Source organism: Acipenser ruthenus, chromosome 5, assembly GCF_902713425.1.
Source record: "Acipenser ruthenus chromosome 5, fAciRut3.2 maternal haplotype, whole genome shotgun sequence".
NCBI lineage: Eukaryota > Metazoa > Chordata > Actinopteri > Acipenseriformes > Acipenseridae > Acipenser > Acipenser ruthenus.
This window is the reverse complement of record NC_081193.1, coordinates 84,115,014-84,135,179: the sequence shown is the minus strand read 5'-3', so window position 1 is coordinate 84,135,179 and position 20,166 is coordinate 84,115,014. Positions and strand designations below refer to the sequence as shown.

Genomic DNA, 20,166 nt, shown 5'->3' with positions numbered 1-20,166 from the left:
TCTGCTGAATGCTGAATTTTGTCTCCCTCTCTGTTTGACTGCTACACAGCTTAGCAACTTGAAAAAAGCATTTACTATTGTTGCGCTGGGGCTAGCCAAGGTCTCTCTGGAGTTGAAGACACTGCTAGGTGGATACAATGAGCTTGTGATGAGAGGTTGTTTTCTAACTTTTCAATTTATAACCCCCGTCTCTCTTTTCTTCACTAACCCTGTGTGTTCTCCTGCTTTCATCACACAGCTGCAGCTCACTACCTCCTACGTTTCAGTGCCTTTCATCTCTTTGAAAAAAAAACTACAAAGAATGTTCTTTCTTTTCTGAACATAAGCTTTCTCCTACTAGTACATCATATAAACATCTTAAATACATTTAAATTATAAAGACAATAACATTGCCAGCTTTACACAATCCTGGTTTAGTAAAATCTTAATAACAAATTAAGATGTCCTCTATAAACACTACCCACACTCAAAAGAGCCACAGCATCATCCACTCCACCTGTGAAAATGATACGGATTGGCTTCTAATAGATCTAAACACGTTTTAACACATAAAACTTACAATGGGTTTAGCAACTGTTTAATATATTTCTGTATCTGTTGCTTATAAAAACATTTTACCATGTACCATGCATTTTGAATTGTCAAGCTAAAATATATGAAATTGTTTAAACACTTTTGCAAAGTAATTACTGTTTCTAAGCATCAGATCATTGGTTCTCTTAGAGAAAATGATACACACCCTACACACAGGATCCAGAGTAATAAATGCAGGACCCTCGTTGCAATGAGCTGATGTCTTGCTGTAGTGTGCCAAACTGGTCATTTTGCTACTGTAAGTCTTGTATATTGCCTGATCAGCTACAGCTAAAGAAGAAGTAAAACTTTCAAAGTAACAATTAGTGATTATCAATAGAAACTGAATGAAAGGGAATGATATGTACACAATATATCCCCAATCAACCATTGTTTCAGTTAGGTTCAATAATTTTGTATAGAGGCATCTGTTTAAAATACCACTAAGACTACCCCCTCTGTAATGCCAGTGGTATTTGGCACATCATTGCATTAGACAAGGATTACAGGCATGTGTTATTTAGGAGGGAAGTGGTGTCTTTTCCACTCTGTGAAGTGTGCAGGAATTTTCCCAGGGTCTGAGTTGAGCCAGGTTCCAGCCTCGTGCAGTATGCATCAGCAGCTAATCTTGGAATGTGGCGTTCCCATGGAAACAGCTAGCCCCAATTGAAAGCAGCTAACCCCGTTTTCCATTGTACAAGGCCTGAGTGAAAGGTTCTTTGTTGGATGATGTAATGTGGTGTATGTAAATTGAGAGAAGGTGCTGTAAGTCCACTTGTAAAAAAACAAGTGTGTCGAGTCAATGGTGGTGGTAGTGTGTGCAAATCAATCCGTGAGAGTGATGTAGATGTTAAAGAAATGAATTGCCGTGGCCAGCACTAGCTAGCAGACAAGACATATACCAACATATGCAGGACCAGCCGAGGTGCAATTGTTTCCAATTCAAGACACCATTTCTAGCTTCTGAAAAAAAACTTTTAACCTCTCTTCACCAAGCTCCAAAAGTTGCATGCAATGTCATCGGAGGAGGGAGGATTGGTTGCAACCAGAAACTGTGCAGCAGAGGATAACTAAAGCTTACACAGTACCACACATTGCTTATATTTAAAGTAATGCCATTGAATTACAACAAATGCTCATGCAACACATGGATTGGGAGGTAGAGGTCAAGTAACAACATTGCACTTAAATATTGTGATTACACAGTAAATGCACCACGTTAGGCCTTTGTAAAACCCCAAACTCTACCTTAAGCTTATTACAATGTATTGTGGTATACCATAGTAAAAGCATAGCAAAATGTAGTAAATTAATAAGAAAGGGCAGAATGTACTTTTAAATAACGGATACTGCAAGCTTCCAAATTACAGCAAATGTGCCATGCTGAATTGTGTGAATTAACTACACAAAATAGCCATTATAATTTTATTTTTTATTTTTATTTTTTTATTTGGAAAACTTGAGACAAATTTCCTATTGCTATTAAAGGCGTTTTTGATGTAAATTTCATTTTAATGTTAGGTTCATTATTCAATATAATTTTGTGATTACATCATGAATTCAACATGCATTCAGTAAGAAATAATTTGTTAGTTAATATGTAATTTAATTGAATTACTGATGCTCATCAAATGTTACCAGAAAATCTGTACACATGAAATGCTGCTTTGGTCCCCCCTTAGTCATGAAATCCCCCATGCAGTCCTGTCAGACCATGGATTGTTGAAGTATGAAGTCATTTTGATATCCCACAGGATATTGTCTCTTTTACAAAGGCTGGGCTTCAGCTGTACACATCTGTTCCTTTCAATTAACTATTAGTATCCCCTTTACCCATTGCCTAGGTCCTGAGACACTCAGTCACCACAACATACCATCCTGCACAGCAATAGCCCTCTAAAGCCAAAGGCTCACGTGATGAAATTAGTGTTTTGAAAATGCAAGTCAACTTGCAGCCCATGGATGTCCTTGTGATTTTTTTTAAATGTATTTTTTGTTTTTTGTAAAGCAAGACGAATGGCCCTTAAAGAAGTGGTGTTCCTTGGATAACTCTGAATGATGTTCTGTACTTCATCAGACGCACAGAGTTGTCAGAAAGCCAGTGCACCAGACAAGGCTCACTCTGAAAAGCTGGGGTGGTACTGTAGCTTTAGTCTCCTATGCACAAAGAGGGAGATGATCACTTGCATGAAGAATTACCTCCACCAAGTGAACAGAGGGTTTTGTATATTCAGGTTACAAGGTGTTCACACTTTTTTTATGAAGCTGGTTGGGCATAACACAATACTCAGCATGCACAAAACTGTGGTTGTCACAGAGTCAATTTCATGGCACACAGAGCCTGGGGGTGCACTTCAAATGAATGACCCACTAGTAGACAGAATTAAAGATTTTTAAATGGTCTGGAGGCATATTTGACACTTCTGTTATCTTCAGAATGGCCCATAGAAACTAACTGTGAGACGGTTGTTCAGCCCATTAACACCCCTTGGATTTTTGCTTGCCTCCTTTTTTATCTTCATCATACTGGTTTCCAACTCTCGTTGAGCTTCATTAGCTGATCAAAAGAAAGAAAGAAAGATGAAGCTTTTGTTGACCCAATGACCAACCAAAAAACCAACATATTATTCAAGTCTTCAAACAGAAACCTATTTTGACCAGATACAATACACAGCCATAAATAACAAGAGAGATACTGTAGATTCCAACTAGACAGTTATGTAGACAGACATGATACCATACTTTCCATGTTGTGTTTATAAGAGGAGTGTAATTAGAGCCGGCTGTTCCCACACAAATTAAAGGATTTAAGAAGTAAATCTGTACAGTGAAGGACCTTCATCTTATCACCCTGTGTCCAGGAGCTTCAGTATCCTTATTGAACCAACATGCCATGAATGAAGATAGACACATACACTGTTATCTGGTACAGTACATACTAGCCATTTTCATGGCCCCTATCATTCACTTGTGATTAATGATGTTGATAAAATATCTAATCCTTTCAAGCAACATTTGTCCATTTCTCATGAATATCAATCACAATGGTGGTTAGATAATTGCTATTTATTATCCATGGTACTGCTAAGCTATTCTGGTCCCATTTTAGTTTGCGTTATTGTAGGTGCTGGTGCTTACTAACATGCAGGTTATTGCAGTGTATTTCAATGACACATTACTGGTGTAAAAGTTACATTTCATGTTATAAAGTAATTATAATGTTTCCTATAAAATGCCTTAATGTATTTTAAAGAGATAATCATTAATGAGCCCTTTAAACTGTGTATAGCCCGTTACTGTCAATAACACTTTATGTCTAAAGCAATGATAGGTGCTTCATGAACTGTTTATAACTGAAAAAACAGTGCAGAGTTTTACATTCGTATTGTGTTGATGCAGCTACATTTAGAAATACGTCCAGACCAGCTTGTTAATGAAGACTGACACGAAGCGTTGTTGGTTATTGTTTGTGTAAACAGCACTTAGACACGTTTCTCCATCCATAGACGTTAAGTGCTTTGCCTGTAGTGCAGTTATTGATCGCCAGATTGTAAAGAACGAAATGTGAGAGAACACAGTGTATAATAACAAAAGCAAACGGTACTGACAAAACAGAATACACAGGCTAAGCTATGGCGATATTGTAATAAGCAAATAATGAGTAAAACTGACCATGATACGATGGCTGGTGGCTGTCAGAGTTTCTCACATAACTCCTCGTCTTTTGTAACCCACAGTAGGATAAATTAATTTCTCAACAATCTAACCAATTGAGTGGGGGCGAATACGTGGATCTCTCCGAGATTGTGATTGGCGTCCGCCTTCATGACTGTGAGGCTCAGGAGTTGCACCTCGAACCGTGTCTGCATTTTTTAGTGATAAGAATTCTGACTCATAGATTTAGAACGCGTGGTGCTCAAATGAATCATGTGTGGTTTGAGCGGTGTGGTTACTGGAACATTAATTCTACCGGTTATATCGTTTTAAAATAAATGACAATATATTTTGTGTTATAAAACCCCACTTAATTTAAACATTGCTCATGAAAGAACCAGGCGGTGTATTCCATCAGGGAACCAGATACTTATGTTGCGGTTACATCACTGTTAACAGAAGAGAGTTAAGTGCTGTGTATGCCAAATAACGTACCTTGTTCAAAATTAAACGTATATAATAATAAAATACAATTACTGCTGATTAACATTGGAGCAGAATAATTGTTTTATATACTGTCGTCATCGTATTATTATTACAAGGGCGGGGAAACAGTCATATTAACGTTGTTTCTATAGTAATTTTTTATTATTACAGTACAGTAAATGTTTGTATGACTCACTGCTGCTGAATGCAGACACCGCCTCAAAAACAATATAACTTATCTGTTCAGTTTTGAATTCAATGAAGTGTATCCCACGTGGTTCGCTTCGTGATTTAAATATGTTCTGTGTGTTTACTTTCGTCATCCGGACTCTAACAACAATAAGAGCGTGACATTAGTTCAATACATATTGAAAAAGAACTAATAAAAAAACAGCTTTGGCTAGATGCTATGTTCGTATAGACAGTAAAACAAAAGAAAAATGGTTGCTGGTTATTTTCTTTGTTTAAATAATAATAATAATAATAATAATAATAATAAAATTAAAATTGCAGGAACTGTAGAATAAAACACTTGCTCCTCCCCCAGAATGCGTTAATGGTACATTCCAGTTGATAAGCGTCTTTCTGCTCTTATTCGATGCTATGCTCATTCGAAACTGAGGGGAGGTGTGTGAGATAACTGCGTTTGGGTTGTCATAATTGTGTCGTTGTTTTTGGGTAACATCTCCGGTTTAAGCATACAGAAATATGCCCCTGTTTCTAAAGGAGTTCTCGCAAGTGACTCCGATTTAAAGTGTTTTTTTTTTTGTTTTTTTTTAATTTGTTTTTTTTTTTTCCAGCAAGTGCCCTATTCTTTCACGGTGAGTATTGAAACTACGGTTACAAGTGCAACTGGTTGCTGCATACATTGTGTTTGTGCATTATAGGAAACTTGTGTCCTGTGTCCAATTTCAGTAAATCTTAACTAAATATTGTGATTCGTAGCCTACAGAAGATGCAATCACATTTGACAGGTATATTCTGGCAATCCATTAACTTTATGGGTACTGACTGCAGTTTTGCGGTTTTACATTGAGCGGTTTATTGCTATTATTTTTGTTGAACATACATTTTTGGAATTAGTGATTTTGTGTTTTTTCGATTTACACTGACTGCACCTGTTCTGTACTTGATGAATTAATTATACAGTAGGCTACACAGCCCCTCGACTTAATCATACGGCGTGTTTAAATCACAACTTATGTGCACCAGTGTCTGAATGCACAGTCCGTGAATGTCGAACCGGGTATAACATCTGAATATAGATGTTTGTTTGTTTGATTTACCAGTGGTAGGTGATACAAGTGTAGTATACTTCCAGACTTCACATTTCTGCTGAAGTACGTACTGGTACAGTATCAGCTGTCACATTATCAGTTTAGTATAGGAAGAGATGGACCCGAACAGCCTGTAGCTAGGAATTCGTTGTTTTGCGATGTATTGACTCGCTAACCTCAAATGATTCTGGCAATGCACATCATGTCTGCCTTATTTATGTATACGCGATCTTGTTCCGTAGCTACTATGGTTAATGGAAAAATTACGCTCTTCTCAAAGAGCTGTTAAATGGGTGAGATGGAGTAAAGGTTTGCTTTGTAGTTTTACCCCTGTGTAAGTATGGACAGGAGTACTCCGTTAATCCTGAACATTTTAAAATGGATGTGTATACGTATTTTTATAATAGCTGGATATAGGTACTTCATGAGAATGATGTACATATTATATACTGTAAAGGGACTGTTGATTTTCTGTTTGACTAGCTGTATCAAACTGAAAAACAAGAAGTCTTTTTGCCTTTTTTTTTAGTAATAGTTTAACAGTGCTTTGGTTTAACGCAGTCAATTGACTAATTATAATAAAAATAATTTAAACAAATTGTGTTCCTGCCTATTGAGGAATTTTTTTTGCCTTATGCCAGTGCTTAGTTCTGTGTACTTTTCAGAGGTTCACGAGTTTGTTTTCAGTTCCTTATTACCTGTGGCTATCAACAACATACTCTACATGATTGTGTGAGTGTGTGCTAAAATACATCTACATGGAAGAGTGAATTATTGGATGAGTGGGATGGGACTTTGAACAGGAAGGTTAACTGCATTTCATAATAGATGATATGATTAGCCAGTGAAGTAGAGTTATTATCTCGCGTTTTAAAGAACTCAATTTCCCACAGCTGTAGCAATTGCAATTGCTTGGCTTGTTTAGTTTAAGCCCCATCTTTCGGATACCACTATTCTATGAGCAGGTTTAGCAGGGAGACAGTCATTGGTGTGGATCAGCTATGAGGTCACTCACTGTCACCCCATTAGTATCTTCTTCAGCAACCTGAGGATTTATTCAAAGAGGTATGTCTCTAGTTTAGATTTTCTGCTTCAATGGAAAGAAAAAACAAATGAGGTAGTTTAACCCAGCAACCGGGCACAGAAGGGCATTACATTCGGAGAGCAGTGAACCAACTAGGGTTTGAACTTCTGCAGACTTGGCTAAAGGGGACGCTCCTTTAGACCACTTGTTTGAATCTTGCTGTAGCTTCAGGAGTCAGAAGGTTGCAAGTTCATATGCTGAGATGTTGGTCCTTTCACCTAGTTGGTAAATGTAATTGTTTTACCATTGGTGAGAGGAAAACATACAAATTTGAGTTCACTCATTTGTTTTCAACAGCTGGGAGAAGCAACACCAAAAAAGAAATAGGACTACCAGTTATAACTTTGTAGGCACAAACATAATGGAGCAATGCAGTTAGTCATTAAAGTGAGATGGGGAGTTCCTCATTGGCCAACTGCATTACTTTATTCCAGGGAGTTGATGCACTCCTGACTCGCTTTCTAATATTACTGTCTAATTACATTAGAATTCTTTCACAAACCAAAACACGGGTGTGACAGCTTTCAGTTTTGCAGAGGTGACTCCCCCTTCAATGTGTAGGTCAGCTCGCAATGCTGCACCTTGCAAATTCCACAGATTTCTTTCTTTTGTTTCTCATCAGTCTACGTTCACATATCCGATTCAGTTAACTTGTGGGTCCTGCAGTATAACCTGAATGTGGATTAAGCTTGGCGTCCCGGGTTTAGCAAGGATTTACTTCGGTATTTTCAGAGCCGTGACGCAGCCGTTTCAGATTTTCTTAAACTGGGACTGTATCACATACCATTGTGTCACATGATGAGAACATTTGCTACATAACCAGATATAAAAAGCTTTTAAAAAGGTGCAGCTTTTGTATGACCAAGATGACTAAACCACCATGACTATAGTCAAAAGTATGTGTGATTTAGCAGAGATTTAGATTATAAAGCAAACTTGTGCTTATCGGAGAGGATTTCAAAAAGCTCCCACTTTGAATACTTGTAAGGATGCTGTTAAGGAGCCACGTAATTTCACCCACCCACCCAGGCACACCTTGTAGGTGAGGTTTAGATACTGCTGACAATCTGAAAGAGTGGAGAACTCCACACTGTCTTATTACCTTTGTGAGATGTGCAGTAGTATAGCCTTGTAGTGACATTAAGGCAACTTAAATCTGCTCTGAACTGATTTGTTACAAGATCTATCCACCCAGAGAAAGTACAAAGTCCAGAACTGAGTTAAAAAAAACAACAAAAAAAAACATACAGGATTGAGTGAAGAACAAGTGAATTTACTGTCTGAGTATGGTGGTGGTACCAAATGCAGTCATATACAGTACATTCTGTAGTGGTGTTTGAGACCTCTCAGAGCACTAAAAACAAGAAAGTAAACAGACCACATCAAAAACCGTAACACACAACACTCAGAATGATGGCAAATTGTCAGGAAACAGCAAAGAACAAATGTAATTTGCAGCTTTTAATGCACATTGTTTGTACAAATTTAAACATCCATTTTTTTCCATACTGGTAGTTACAGTGTATTAGGAGCTTGAAATTAGTTCAAATACGTGTTCCGAGCTTACATTTTACTGAGGATGCCACACTTTCATCATGTGGCTCTCTGTGTTAAACAAATAGATATAGAGTAAATCTCTGATTTTAGAATTGCACACTAACGGGAGTATTGTTAAAAAAAAAAAAAGGCTTTCAGCCAAAAGCTTCTGATTCCTACACCTGAAATTTAACTCAATTTCATCCAAAAATCTTCTTTAAAAAGATCCCTTTATTAATGCTTTGTGTCAAATTACAAGTCTTGGATATCACTTTTAATAATTATAATTTTATATGTATTATGACAGTTATAAGCTGTTGATGTTGTTTTATATGCTCAGAGTATGATAAAGTTGAATCTGTGATCTATGTGTGTACTGTTGTGCTAAAATAAAAGCCAGAGTTAACGCTAAATAATTGAAACCTGAAAACCAGACTCCCCCTAGCAGTACAGTATGGTGCACTTTGGTCAGTCGGGTGAATGTTGGGTTATGCTCCTCACAGGGGAGCCCATCCCCCACTGCTGGAACTCTCTGAGCTGGTAGTGTTTGTCAGGGCATGTCTGACTCAGTGTTGTGAGGGGTAATCTGAGTATGTCAGGCTGCTAACCCCCTCTCACAGCAGGGCACCTCTGTGCTCCTGTCTAATCCATCACAAAGAGATTTGCCACAAACCAGTGGCCCTTTTCTCTGGGCCGCCAGCGGCTCGGTTTTATGAGGAACCCTGCGTCAGCCCACGATTTATTTCAAAGGAAAACCAGGAAAGGATATACGAGAACCAAAGAGGAGGAGGGTTATGGGTTATTGAACAAGGACTGGGGGGGGGGGGGGGGGGTTCCCTTCAAGGTGTTCACAGAAATAATAAATCACTGTATGATGCACAGAGAGATTTGCAGACTGCCTCAGCTGCATGAAACATGTAAATCTGAACAGTATCATTTGTTAATAGCGGGGTTCCAGGGTTAGACAATGGCTTTTTTTTTTTTTGCAACCTGTTGCACATGTTTATAAATGCTTTTTTACTTCAGCAGCTGTGTCTTTTTTCCAAAAACATTCGTAACAATGAAGAATGGTGTAAGAAGTTGAAAATGTACTGCTGCATGTTGAAAGAGACAGAAGTAAATGCAGTGCTACCTGCAATTGTATCTGCCCACTCGGAGCTGAAGTATTTCAGAACTCTTTTACAAGGCTGAATGTTTCTCTTGTAATGGGCTAGACTAATGACTGCACAGAATATGAACCAACACACTGTAGGCTCACAGTATTCGACTGTATCTGGTATTGGAAATGTTTGGTCTTCACTTTGTGAAATGTAATGTTTTGCTACTATTTGCTCTTTTAAATGTTTGTAATTTATTTAAGCCTATTTTTTGTTGTATTTATATTGTTTGTTGTAGCAGTATACAGTAATGCATTTTGTACTTCCAACCCCTCGTTTCTATATAAATTCCTTGGGTGAAAATTGCTGGTGAAATTGATCTGTATCAAATGAAATGAAATGTACAGTATTGGCTGAAGGATTTCGCAATCTCCGCTTTGTGAGATTTCCCTTCGCTGTATTTGAGATGCCTATTGAGACATGACACTTAATTGTCCAGTAAGAGTGTTAGTGTGGCTGGCGCGACACTGAACTACAGGTCACACTGTTCAACTCCATTCCAGAGAGTTAATAATGAGATTGGAATTGCAGAATTACACCTCCTCACCCCTGAACGTTTTTAAATCCCACGCGAGATGCACCGTCCCTCCCTAACCGAACCTGTCCTACTACAGGACGCAAAGCTTAAATGAGCATATGTTCAAAACTATCAGACCTGTTGGATTTATGCTTCGAAAATATTGATCTTAGATACATTTGAATCCCATAAGCTTGAGAGCTTCTTCTCACAGCTGTATAAGCTAGTGCACTTCAGTCCTGACTGGAACACCCCCTGACAATTCATCATGGGTCTCTCTAAGGTTCAAGGGACGTACAGTATGTGTCCCACAAATAAGATGATACCATCAACGAGGTGCACGAAACAGGGTTTAAAATGTACTGACAGGTTGGAGCTGGTCCTCCAAATTGTCAGTTTCCTTGTGATACTTGAGTATGTATTTTAAGAAGGTTAACTTTAAGGGGTTAAGACAAATCTGTAGTTGAGTCTTTTACTAAAAGCCCCACAGAAGATGTTGCATTGCACTTGCCAGAAAGAGGCTCCTCTTTCTTGAAACAGCTAAACAGCTGTTTACTGTATATAATATTGCATAATAAAGGCAGAGAACTGCTTGAGTTGTTCTGTGTGTGTTACTGTGATGTCAAGATAATTATAGGTGGATCCGTTACCCTGTGATTTTCAGTAGTGGTGTGAATGTATAGGATGGAAATGATAGCCCAGCCTTGAATGTTCTTTTTTGAATCTGTGTGTCCAAGCTGCAATAGGGAATGCCAGTTACCCTTCAGTGCATTCTTACAGAGCTGTAACGAACAGGTACAGATAGGAGATGTACAGAAAAGGGGTTTGGCATGAGTAGAAAGCTGTTACTGTGTGCAACACTGACCCATGTCTAATAATGTTAAGCCAGCCATGAAGTGGGTGGAGTTGGAGAGCTGAACTAGCTATGCTTTAGTATGAAACCGGACTCTTGTGTTAACCGTTTGTTAATGAAATCCAGCACACTGTATATTCAACAAGTTAGGTCAGTTAGCATTCATTGATCAATAATAGTTTTTTTTGCCCTTTGTCAAACAAAACTAAGCCTTAACACCGTGGTTAAAAAACAAAACGCCTTTTACTCAAAGTTTCAGAAACAAAACCCTTTCTTTTAAGGAATAAAAATAACCTAATATTACAATTTAACCAATGAAATGGAAGAGGTATCATTTTAGCACTGATTGTTTCATTAGTGTTGCTTACATTTCAGAATCAATGGATAACTACAGAGCTTGTTTAGTTGAGCTGTGTTACATGTACAGCAGATTAAAGGGTTAACTGTGTGAGAATGTATAGATACACCAGCCTAGCTGGCGAATGTTTCAGAGATTCACTTACAGTTTGGGAAGGTCTGCACTAGTAGACAGTCAAACTGGATACATTTGATAACTTTGATGGTGTAATGTACATTCACCAATAAGTGCTGTTTGATTAGAACTCCTAATAGTCTACAAAACAGTGAGATTGAGCCTTGATCAATGCCTTCATGATGACTTCTCGTCAATACTACTAGCATCTTCCAGGGCTGGCAATTTTTAAAAAAATTTTTTTTTTAAAAATCGGATTTATTCGTTTTAAATCAGATTTTTTTTATAGTGTGTTCAATTGTTAAAGTTCCTGATTGCACCACTAAGTACACCTGGTTTCAGCAGGTTTTAACACAGTGCTCAATTGTCTATTTGGGACTCCATTGCATCAGAATCGCTTCGGCGAATATGTTAATGATGGGGCAGGCGCTCCATAATGAGGCAGGACATGTCTTCAGAATACCATTTCAGTGCAGGTTTTTTTTTTTAGGTCTTCGCTCCATTTATACGCCACAGAATCGTGGGCAAGCGCTGTTCACACTTGCACTCGCATTTGCACTGTGATCAGAATACAGCCCTAAGAGTTTTAGTTTATAGACAGTAAGAGTTTACGATGTTTGTGTTAATAAAATGTTTTTAAAATTATACTTTTCATGTATTTTCCTTGAGAAACTATATAAAATAGGTAGTAAATGAAAAAATGATTTAAATCAATGATTTTTTTTTTTGTTTTTTTTTTAAATCAAGTGATTTAAATCGACTTGATTTAAATCAGCCAACCCTGGCATCTTCTAGTACTTCCTGATATTTTATAATTCAGTGGAGCCTTTACAGTTCTGGGTGACTTGCATACAGTACAGTCCAGTTACAGTATGAACTACCCCTTGCCAGGTACTCCTTGTTCCCTCTCACCCCCATGCCGCCTGTGACTGTTTCGTTCTGCTGTCTTCTCCAACTCCAATGCAGGCTCTTTCCTAACCACCCCCTTACTGCACTATAGAGGGTTTGCATTATGGACTGGCTGACAAAGTCTATCTTCAATGTGAACTGCCAGTCACAGACAGCAAGCTGCTAAAAATAGAGACCGACGTACCTTGAACCTCTGTGTGAGCTCCCAAAATGTTGCTGATAAAAAAAACTTTTTGGCATGTAATGTATTTACTATGCATTTGCTAATACGGGAAAATACTATGTAGCAGACATGGGATCAGTTGTAATTTTAATTAGAATTGCAACTACAGCAGAATTGTTTGATAAAATTGCAATTCCAATTCCAATGCTATTGTGTTCAATTCCAATTCCAATGCTATTGTGTTCAATTCCAATTCCAATGCTATTGTGTTCAATTACAATTCCAATGCTATTGTGTTCAATTACAATTGGTTACAATTATAATTACAATTGCACAAAAAAAGTAACATAAACAGCTCCACACATTAACATGTTTACTCTGTTTATTCTAAATAACCCAGCAAAAATCACATGTACAAATACACAAACATACTATAGAACTTTTATTTTTAACCAAAAGTGGTTGAAAACACAAGAATAATGATCGAATGACAAATTGATCTGGGTAATTGAACTGTAAACGATCAATAATATGGTACAGTTACAATTCCGCAGGTGTGCCAAGGTTAAATTACAATTACGATTAAATTGCAATTAATTACAAATTAAACAATTCCAAATGTAATTGAGCCCAGGTCTGCTGAGCAGACCAGAGTGTTTTCACAATTTTGTATCCTGGATTATATTATTTAAAGCACAGCTGCTTCTGATCCTTTCTCCGTTTCACTCTTGTAAAAATGTTCAGTGCAGGTTCATCGCGAATGTATACCTGTCTTTCATACAGGCAAGAGAATCTTGCACCAATCAGTAAAAAAATGTCAGAGTAGAAAAAAAAAAATAATCTAACCAAAACATAACAACACTTCCAAGAAAGCCAGTGTTACGGTTGTCCTGACTTTCTGCTGTTTAAGATGAATTCAGGTAAGGGCTTGGCTGAAACAATAAAGACTTCTGGGCTGCCTGAAATTCTACCCTGCAGATTCAGAGGAGTGCAGTTTCTGTGTCCCATCACAGCAGCTGCTGATCCCTTCAAAGATTTGCAAATCCAGGAGTTCTATAAATCCGTAATTCCTCCCTAAGAAAGACAATTTAAGATGTGTTTTAAGTGCCCAAATGCATTTATTATGATTTCTAAATTGATAATGTAATGCATTGTGATAAAATACATTCTTGCAAAGTATTACTAAATAAGCTTTCCTAAAGAGTAAATATATATATATATATATATATATATATATATATATATATATATATATATATATATATATATATATATATATAAATATAATCTTAGCTTGCTACTGAGAATCCTACACTTGAAATGTGCTAAATCACAGCTTTGCATGGATAAGCACAGATATTTGCCACAGATTCTACAGCCACTTGGTTCACAAAGAGGAATCCCTGTGTCTCTGTCCAAGTCTACATGTTCCAATGCAGCAGTCTAGTACTGTACAGAATGGCTTGATGTTGGTTGTTTTAAATACTAACTTACTGAGGTCCAATTGAAAAGTCACATTGAGAGTTGTGTGTGAACTGTATGCTTAAGAATAGGCTATTTCTTTTGTTCTCGTTAGTAAATAAAGTGTCTCTTTGTTTAATGGCATTGGCTTATCTCTGTGTGTAAATAGGTTGCCTCTTTGGCAGGTGATTCTTTTCCCAACAATTATACCCTTTAGTGTTATAGCAAGTGTTTCTTTTTGCCCAGTCTCTATACAGTATATACAGTATGCATTCCAGGTGGGTGGACCCTTAAAATAACATCCGCAGTGTGCTGAATGCGACTGACAGCGCCAGGGTTCTAACTGGTTTTTTTTTTTTTTTTTGGAATGTGCCGAGGCATCAATTTCTAGAGGAACAACAACAAAACCATGGTCTCCTGCACTCCTCCTCCCTCTTCATTTATTGCTTTTCCATTTTGATTGATTCATTAATATTCATCCTTGTCGTTTGGCAGGGGAGATGAAGGCAACCTGGCCTCACTGTTGTGTCACTGAGTGAAGAAGACGACTCTTTACAGAAGACGGCAACATAAAAAAAGGCTTCTTATTAGCAAGGACTGGGAAAAAGCTTATCCATCATGAGCAAACAGGAAAGAAGCGTTTGTGTACTGCTGCCCAATAAAGAACAGCTGAACATTGCAGTAGGAGTGAGTACCTTGAATTCCATAAACAATGATGGGGTGTGTTACGATTGCTATAAACAGAGTCAGATCGTAATACCGACACCACTGAAATCATTCTAAAAGGACACTTATATGGAAACTAACAGCTCTTAACAGTGCAAGGCCGCTTCTTTAGTTACGCATTCTAAAAACCTCTGGGGGTAGGATTTTATTTGGAGCTGGTGATATTGGGATCTTAGGATAAATCTGGGGTATGTTGTGGCACCAAGCTTATGGAGGTGTCTGCTCTTTTCAGCCGTTACAAAGCCGTTACTTTCAGACCTGCCGAAGCTATAGAAACATCGCTTAGACATGCCGCAGTATATTTAAATGGCGTCCCATCCAAATGTTCATCAGTGCCCTTTAGAGGCTTAAACATGTTCATTTTCTTCCAACCGAGTCCCTGTTTGTAGTGATTTGTAGCACTGCGACTCTCTCTATTATCATGCACTCAAGGAAACCTTCACGTTATGTAATGCAGTCTGTTCTGCTTGGCTGCAGTCCAACAGTTCCTACTCGCTAACACCAAACTGTCTTCACAGAGAGTGGTTATATTCAGTTTTCATTGTAAGTGCATGGTATTGGGCTTGCTTTATAAACAGAAAAGATGGTCCATACTGGAGATTGACTGCTAATATAAATTAGCTTTAGACCTATTTGTTTCCCACAAAAACGGATTTAATTGAAAGTACAGTACAGTGCTTCCTCATTAAACAGCAGACCATTTATAGTGCCAAACCGTCTATAAGACTGTGGCTTTCATTTTCTCCATAGTGCCATTGGACTTGCCCTCTCGTTATATGGTGGAGCACATAGTGCAGTCTCAAAATGAAGACTCCCAACTAAAACTTATAAAAGGTTATGCCTTTTTACAAAAAATTGTGGATAAATCAAACTAGAATAATGCTTTGCGCTTTTCACATTGTGTTGCATATAAAGACATGGCTTGGTTTGTTTTAAACTGTAGTTCCACGACCACTGTAGAAGTTGACATGTTCTGTTTGTCTACTACAGGTGAAAGCTACAGGTCATGAACTCTTCAGCAGAGTGTGTGATTGTTTGAAAATCAAGGACCCGCACTTCTTTGGTTTAAGTGTTGTAATGAGTAAGTAAAGTAAAGTAGCTGCATTAGGTTTTTTAATTTTTTATTATACAGATGTATGTGTAATAAAGGCATATGCAATACAGTGTGTGATATTAAAGTATCATTTTTTCAGGACCTTAGAGTAGACACAGAAATGAAATGGACACACTGAATTCTGCTATAACACAAAGATCGGGGGGAAAAAGGAACAATGATGTTACCTGATTAAGGGACATGTTAATTACAGTAAAACATTTTTTTAATTGTACATTGTAAATGTCACTACCTCTGTTATAATGCACCAAATCATATATGTTGCTGTTGTGGTTAGAATGAATCAAGGTGGGTAGGTTAGCCAGGGATGGGTTCAGAAATCCTCTCTGTCATGCTTCCTCGCCAGAGATTGGGTACAAGTTTGTTTGCTTTAAGAACTCTGCATGCCAGAACAGACAGAAACAATAAGAAGTTTATGGAAAAAGAGCCCATCTTGTATTATGTACAAATAAACACAAAGCATCAAGATTGAATTTATGTACGCATTCATTCACACGTTGCAGTTCTGACAAAAAGCATGACTGACATTCACCAAAAAACAATTCATTGAAGATTACAGAAGCAACATTAGAACAGAGATTAATTATTAACAAAATATAGCAGGTCGATTTGGGAGCATCACCTTGCTTTAACTTCTTGGAGCCAAAATGATTTGAATGCCTCAGTTATGTAAAATAATAATGGGGATTGGGGGTTGTCCCTGAGGATTACACCACAAAATACTGATGCCAGTCGTTGTTTTCTCGTTCTCTTTCATCTAATAATCCTGTACTTTTCAGCACAAGGGTGTTGGTTGACCAAATGAAAGTATTTGGCGGAACTAAGGGCCCACAATCGTTTGATAAAAAGCAGCTGCAAAGTTTTTTTTGTTTTGTTTTTTTCTTTCTGGCTAATCCCGTAAAGCTTACCTGCACCACAAGGGCTCTTTGTTTTTGCCAGACGAAGGGTTGCACCACAAGACTGAATTCCAGCAATATTCCTTTCATTAAGGTCGGAATGTAGCTTGACATTCCTTTCATTAAGGTCGGAATGTAGCTTGACATTCCTTGATCAGGGGGAGAGAAAGAGGGAGAGAGAGAGCAGTGTGCAGGCAGAAAACAAAATCATGTGCAAGTCTTATTTTTTGGTTGCTTGCCAAAAAGAAAAATTTCTTATCATATATTATGCACATTCGAGTTTATTGGGGGGCAATTCGGTAAAACGAAAACAACAAGAGGAAGCAACGTATTGGTTGTTCTTCAGAGGTTTATAGACTGGGATTTACAAGCTGGCACTGTTGATCTGATTGCTGGACTGAACAACTGGAGAGATTAAAGAATTCCAAAGAGCATTTTCAAACCCAAATCTAACTTTGCAATGCCTTTGGAATGTTTAAGTAAAATTTTACCTTTTTTTAATTTTATTTTACAACCACAGGTTTTCAAAAGAAGTACAACACAGCAAGTCTGCCCAGGCTACACGTTTTGAAGCAATTCTGAACATGAATATTTTTTCAATAGTATTTTACTTCTGTATTTAAAGATGTGACACAACCCGTTCCCTCATGAACCCAATTTTCACATTTTCTTTTAGACAATGAACACATATTTATTGACTTGGAGCTAAAGCTCACGAAATACTTTCCAAAGGAATGGAAGAAAGAAGCTAGTAAAGTAAGTATGATGGAAATATATTTATTTTTTAAGCTTGCAGGTAAAAGCTGTTGAACATCAGTAAAATGATTTTAAAAAACAAACAGCAGCCTTTTGCTGGGAATATTATATTTAACACATTTTTTGTTCCATGTATTTTTGAAGCGTTGTACAGTATTTCAGTTGTCACAAGAAGTGGGATTGAACCCAATCTGCCAGTACATTCCGGAAAACCGGTTATCCTTGTTTCATTGTTGTCATTCTGCAATGTAAGTAACCACTAGTGATGGATCACTGCACTGTATGAAACACCTGAGGCTTTATTCAGGTTCATCCCTGCCTCAGCCACATCTTATCTAATTGACACAGTCGCGTAAACATGCACGTTCTCATCATTTCACAACACGATAACCTAGAAACTCACAGAGAAACCAGTTTACCAGGAAACTAATTTACCAGGGTTTCTCTAAAATAAATGCTTCAGGCTTTTGTCGGAAACATCCTATATATAAATGTATTTATTTATATATTTATTTTGTGTGATTCCAGTTAATTTACATGTTGGGGAAATTATTTTGGAATAATGCAGGGCCCTATTCACAATAACTCAGGAGTTATTTAAAGAATGTTTTTTTTGTTGTTTTTGTTCTTTAAATCTATTTTTATTACTCTGATTTCCTTGAAACTGTTTCTAGACAGTTGCTGGCTTCTTCAAAATCAGATCTACAGCAGTTGCATGCATACAAAACTCCACGTAATCACTCAATCAAAACCGACTTTGAAAAAACATTCTTTAAATCCTGTAACACATGAGGCCCTGCAGTCGGATAGATGCTTTACAGACTAATACTAGTATATACTGTGACACTGTTTAATTGTATTTTCATCTTCTTTACAGGGAACAGGCAAATGTGGGCCACCTTTCCTTGTCTGCTTCCGAGTTCAGTATTATGTGGAAAATGGAAGATTAATAAGGTAAACCTTTCATAGTCGAATACCACATACGGTACCCTTCTTTTTACTTAACTTTGTATGCTGTTTATAGTACGGCATCCATACATTGTACTGGATTTAAAACTAGGTGTTAATGTGAACTTATGAAGCATGTCATGTGTCAGTTGGATATATAGATCGCAATGGTCATTTAACAGACACATTGCAGTTAAATATATGTGTCAGGAGGTGATAGTCCATGCAGTTAAATAATAATTGAGTGCAGCGCACCTGTGCTGTATCTGTTGTAACCTTCTTGTCTTTTTACCTGTCAGTGACAAGACAGCGAGAAGACATTACTACTGCCAGGTGAAGGAGCAGGTTCTGAGGTCCGAGTGCACTCACAAGGAGGAGGTCTACTTCCTCCTGGCAGCCTATGCCCTCCAAGCTGATCTGGGAAACTACAAGAACAATGTGCATTTGGGGAAATACTTTGAGCCTCAAGCTTACTTTCCACAGTGGGTAAGTGTCTGACCTGAAGCTCAGAAGTTTTCAGTAAAATGTCAGACATGTCATTGTTCTCAGGGTCTGAATGGCAGAACAGGTTATAGTTCATCTTAAGGAACAAACAAAATGACCTTGGTCATTGATGATATATAGGTCACGTCATAGAACCACTATACATTTTGTCTCAATTGGCAGACACTGCTTGGGAGAGACTCAGGATTGCATAGATTACACTAAGGAGTTTGCACTGGGCTCTGCAGGGAGCTGGCTGTAGGGTTATAAGGTAATACATGGACCATTGGCTCCCACCTCAACATCTTTGATTCTATTAGCACTCTGCACTGCTTATGTTGGGTAATTATGGTGCTCTTTGGTGGCTCCGAGTGCACTCTGTAGAATATCTTCTTGACAATTATTGCACACATTAAACAAAAGAAAAAAATGGAAAAGTTGATGTACCTTGCTCACTACCTGCATCCATTGTTAATAAGCCTTTACCACCTTCTGTCAATCGCCAGTCCATTCAGACTGCATGTAGACCGATCCGTAGTTCTGGTGACCCAATTCAGATTCTGACGAATCTGTTAATTAATTTGGAATCTCCTCCCCCTCTTGTTCTGATTTGATGCAAATGCTTCCCACTGGATCTTAGAGCACTACTGTACTTCCCTCACAGTAGGCAAATCCTGCTTGGTTTGGCAAGGAATCACAATGGAAATAGAATTAGCTGCTGAGTACCACAGCTCCTGCTGGAGAGGAGAATGGCACTGACAGCTGAGAAAGCCCATGGAGGCTGTGCACACAATGCAGCTTAGCACCTAGCCTGCAGAGCAGCGCAGGAACAGGATAGGGAGAGGAACAGAGACGGCAGGAGGCTAGCAGTAACATTACCCACCCTCCCCTCAGATAATTACGAAAAGAGGATGTGATTACATCCTGAAACACGCTCCAGAAATCCACAGCGAGCAGCAGGGACTGACAGCCAGGGAGGCACTGCTGAAGTTCATCAGAGAGTCCTGCCTGTTGGAAGACGTGCCTGTCCATTATTACAGACTGCACAAGGTAGGTCTTCCTTTGTTATCTGCCTCATGAAAGAATGAGCAGGGCACTGAA

The 20,166-nt window shown here is 38.1% G+C and overlaps 1 protein-coding gene across 1 annotated transcript in view; it reads left to right on the top strand.

Moving 5' to 3' along the window:
- The first annotated feature begins 5,324 nt into the window (after positions 1-5,324).
- Positions 5,325-20,166, top strand: part of zgc:172136 (uncharacterized protein LOC566376 homolog) — a 24,000-nt gene continuing 9,158 nt past the window's right edge. Inside the window, exons 1-7 of the mRNA XM_059024667.1 lie at positions 5,325-5,534; positions 14,638-14,829; positions 15,859-15,949; positions 17,555-17,634; positions 18,512-18,588; positions 18,882-19,068; positions 19,960-20,115. Coding sequence (XP_058880650.1) covers positions 14,761-14,829; positions 15,859-15,949; positions 17,555-17,634; positions 18,512-18,588; positions 18,882-19,068; positions 19,960-20,115 — 660 coding nt within the window. The 5' untranslated portion in view covers positions 5,325-5,534; positions 14,638-14,760. The remainder of the gene's footprint in view (positions 5,535-14,637; positions 14,830-15,858; positions 15,950-17,554; positions 17,635-18,511; positions 18,589-18,881; positions 19,069-19,959; positions 20,116-20,166) is intronic.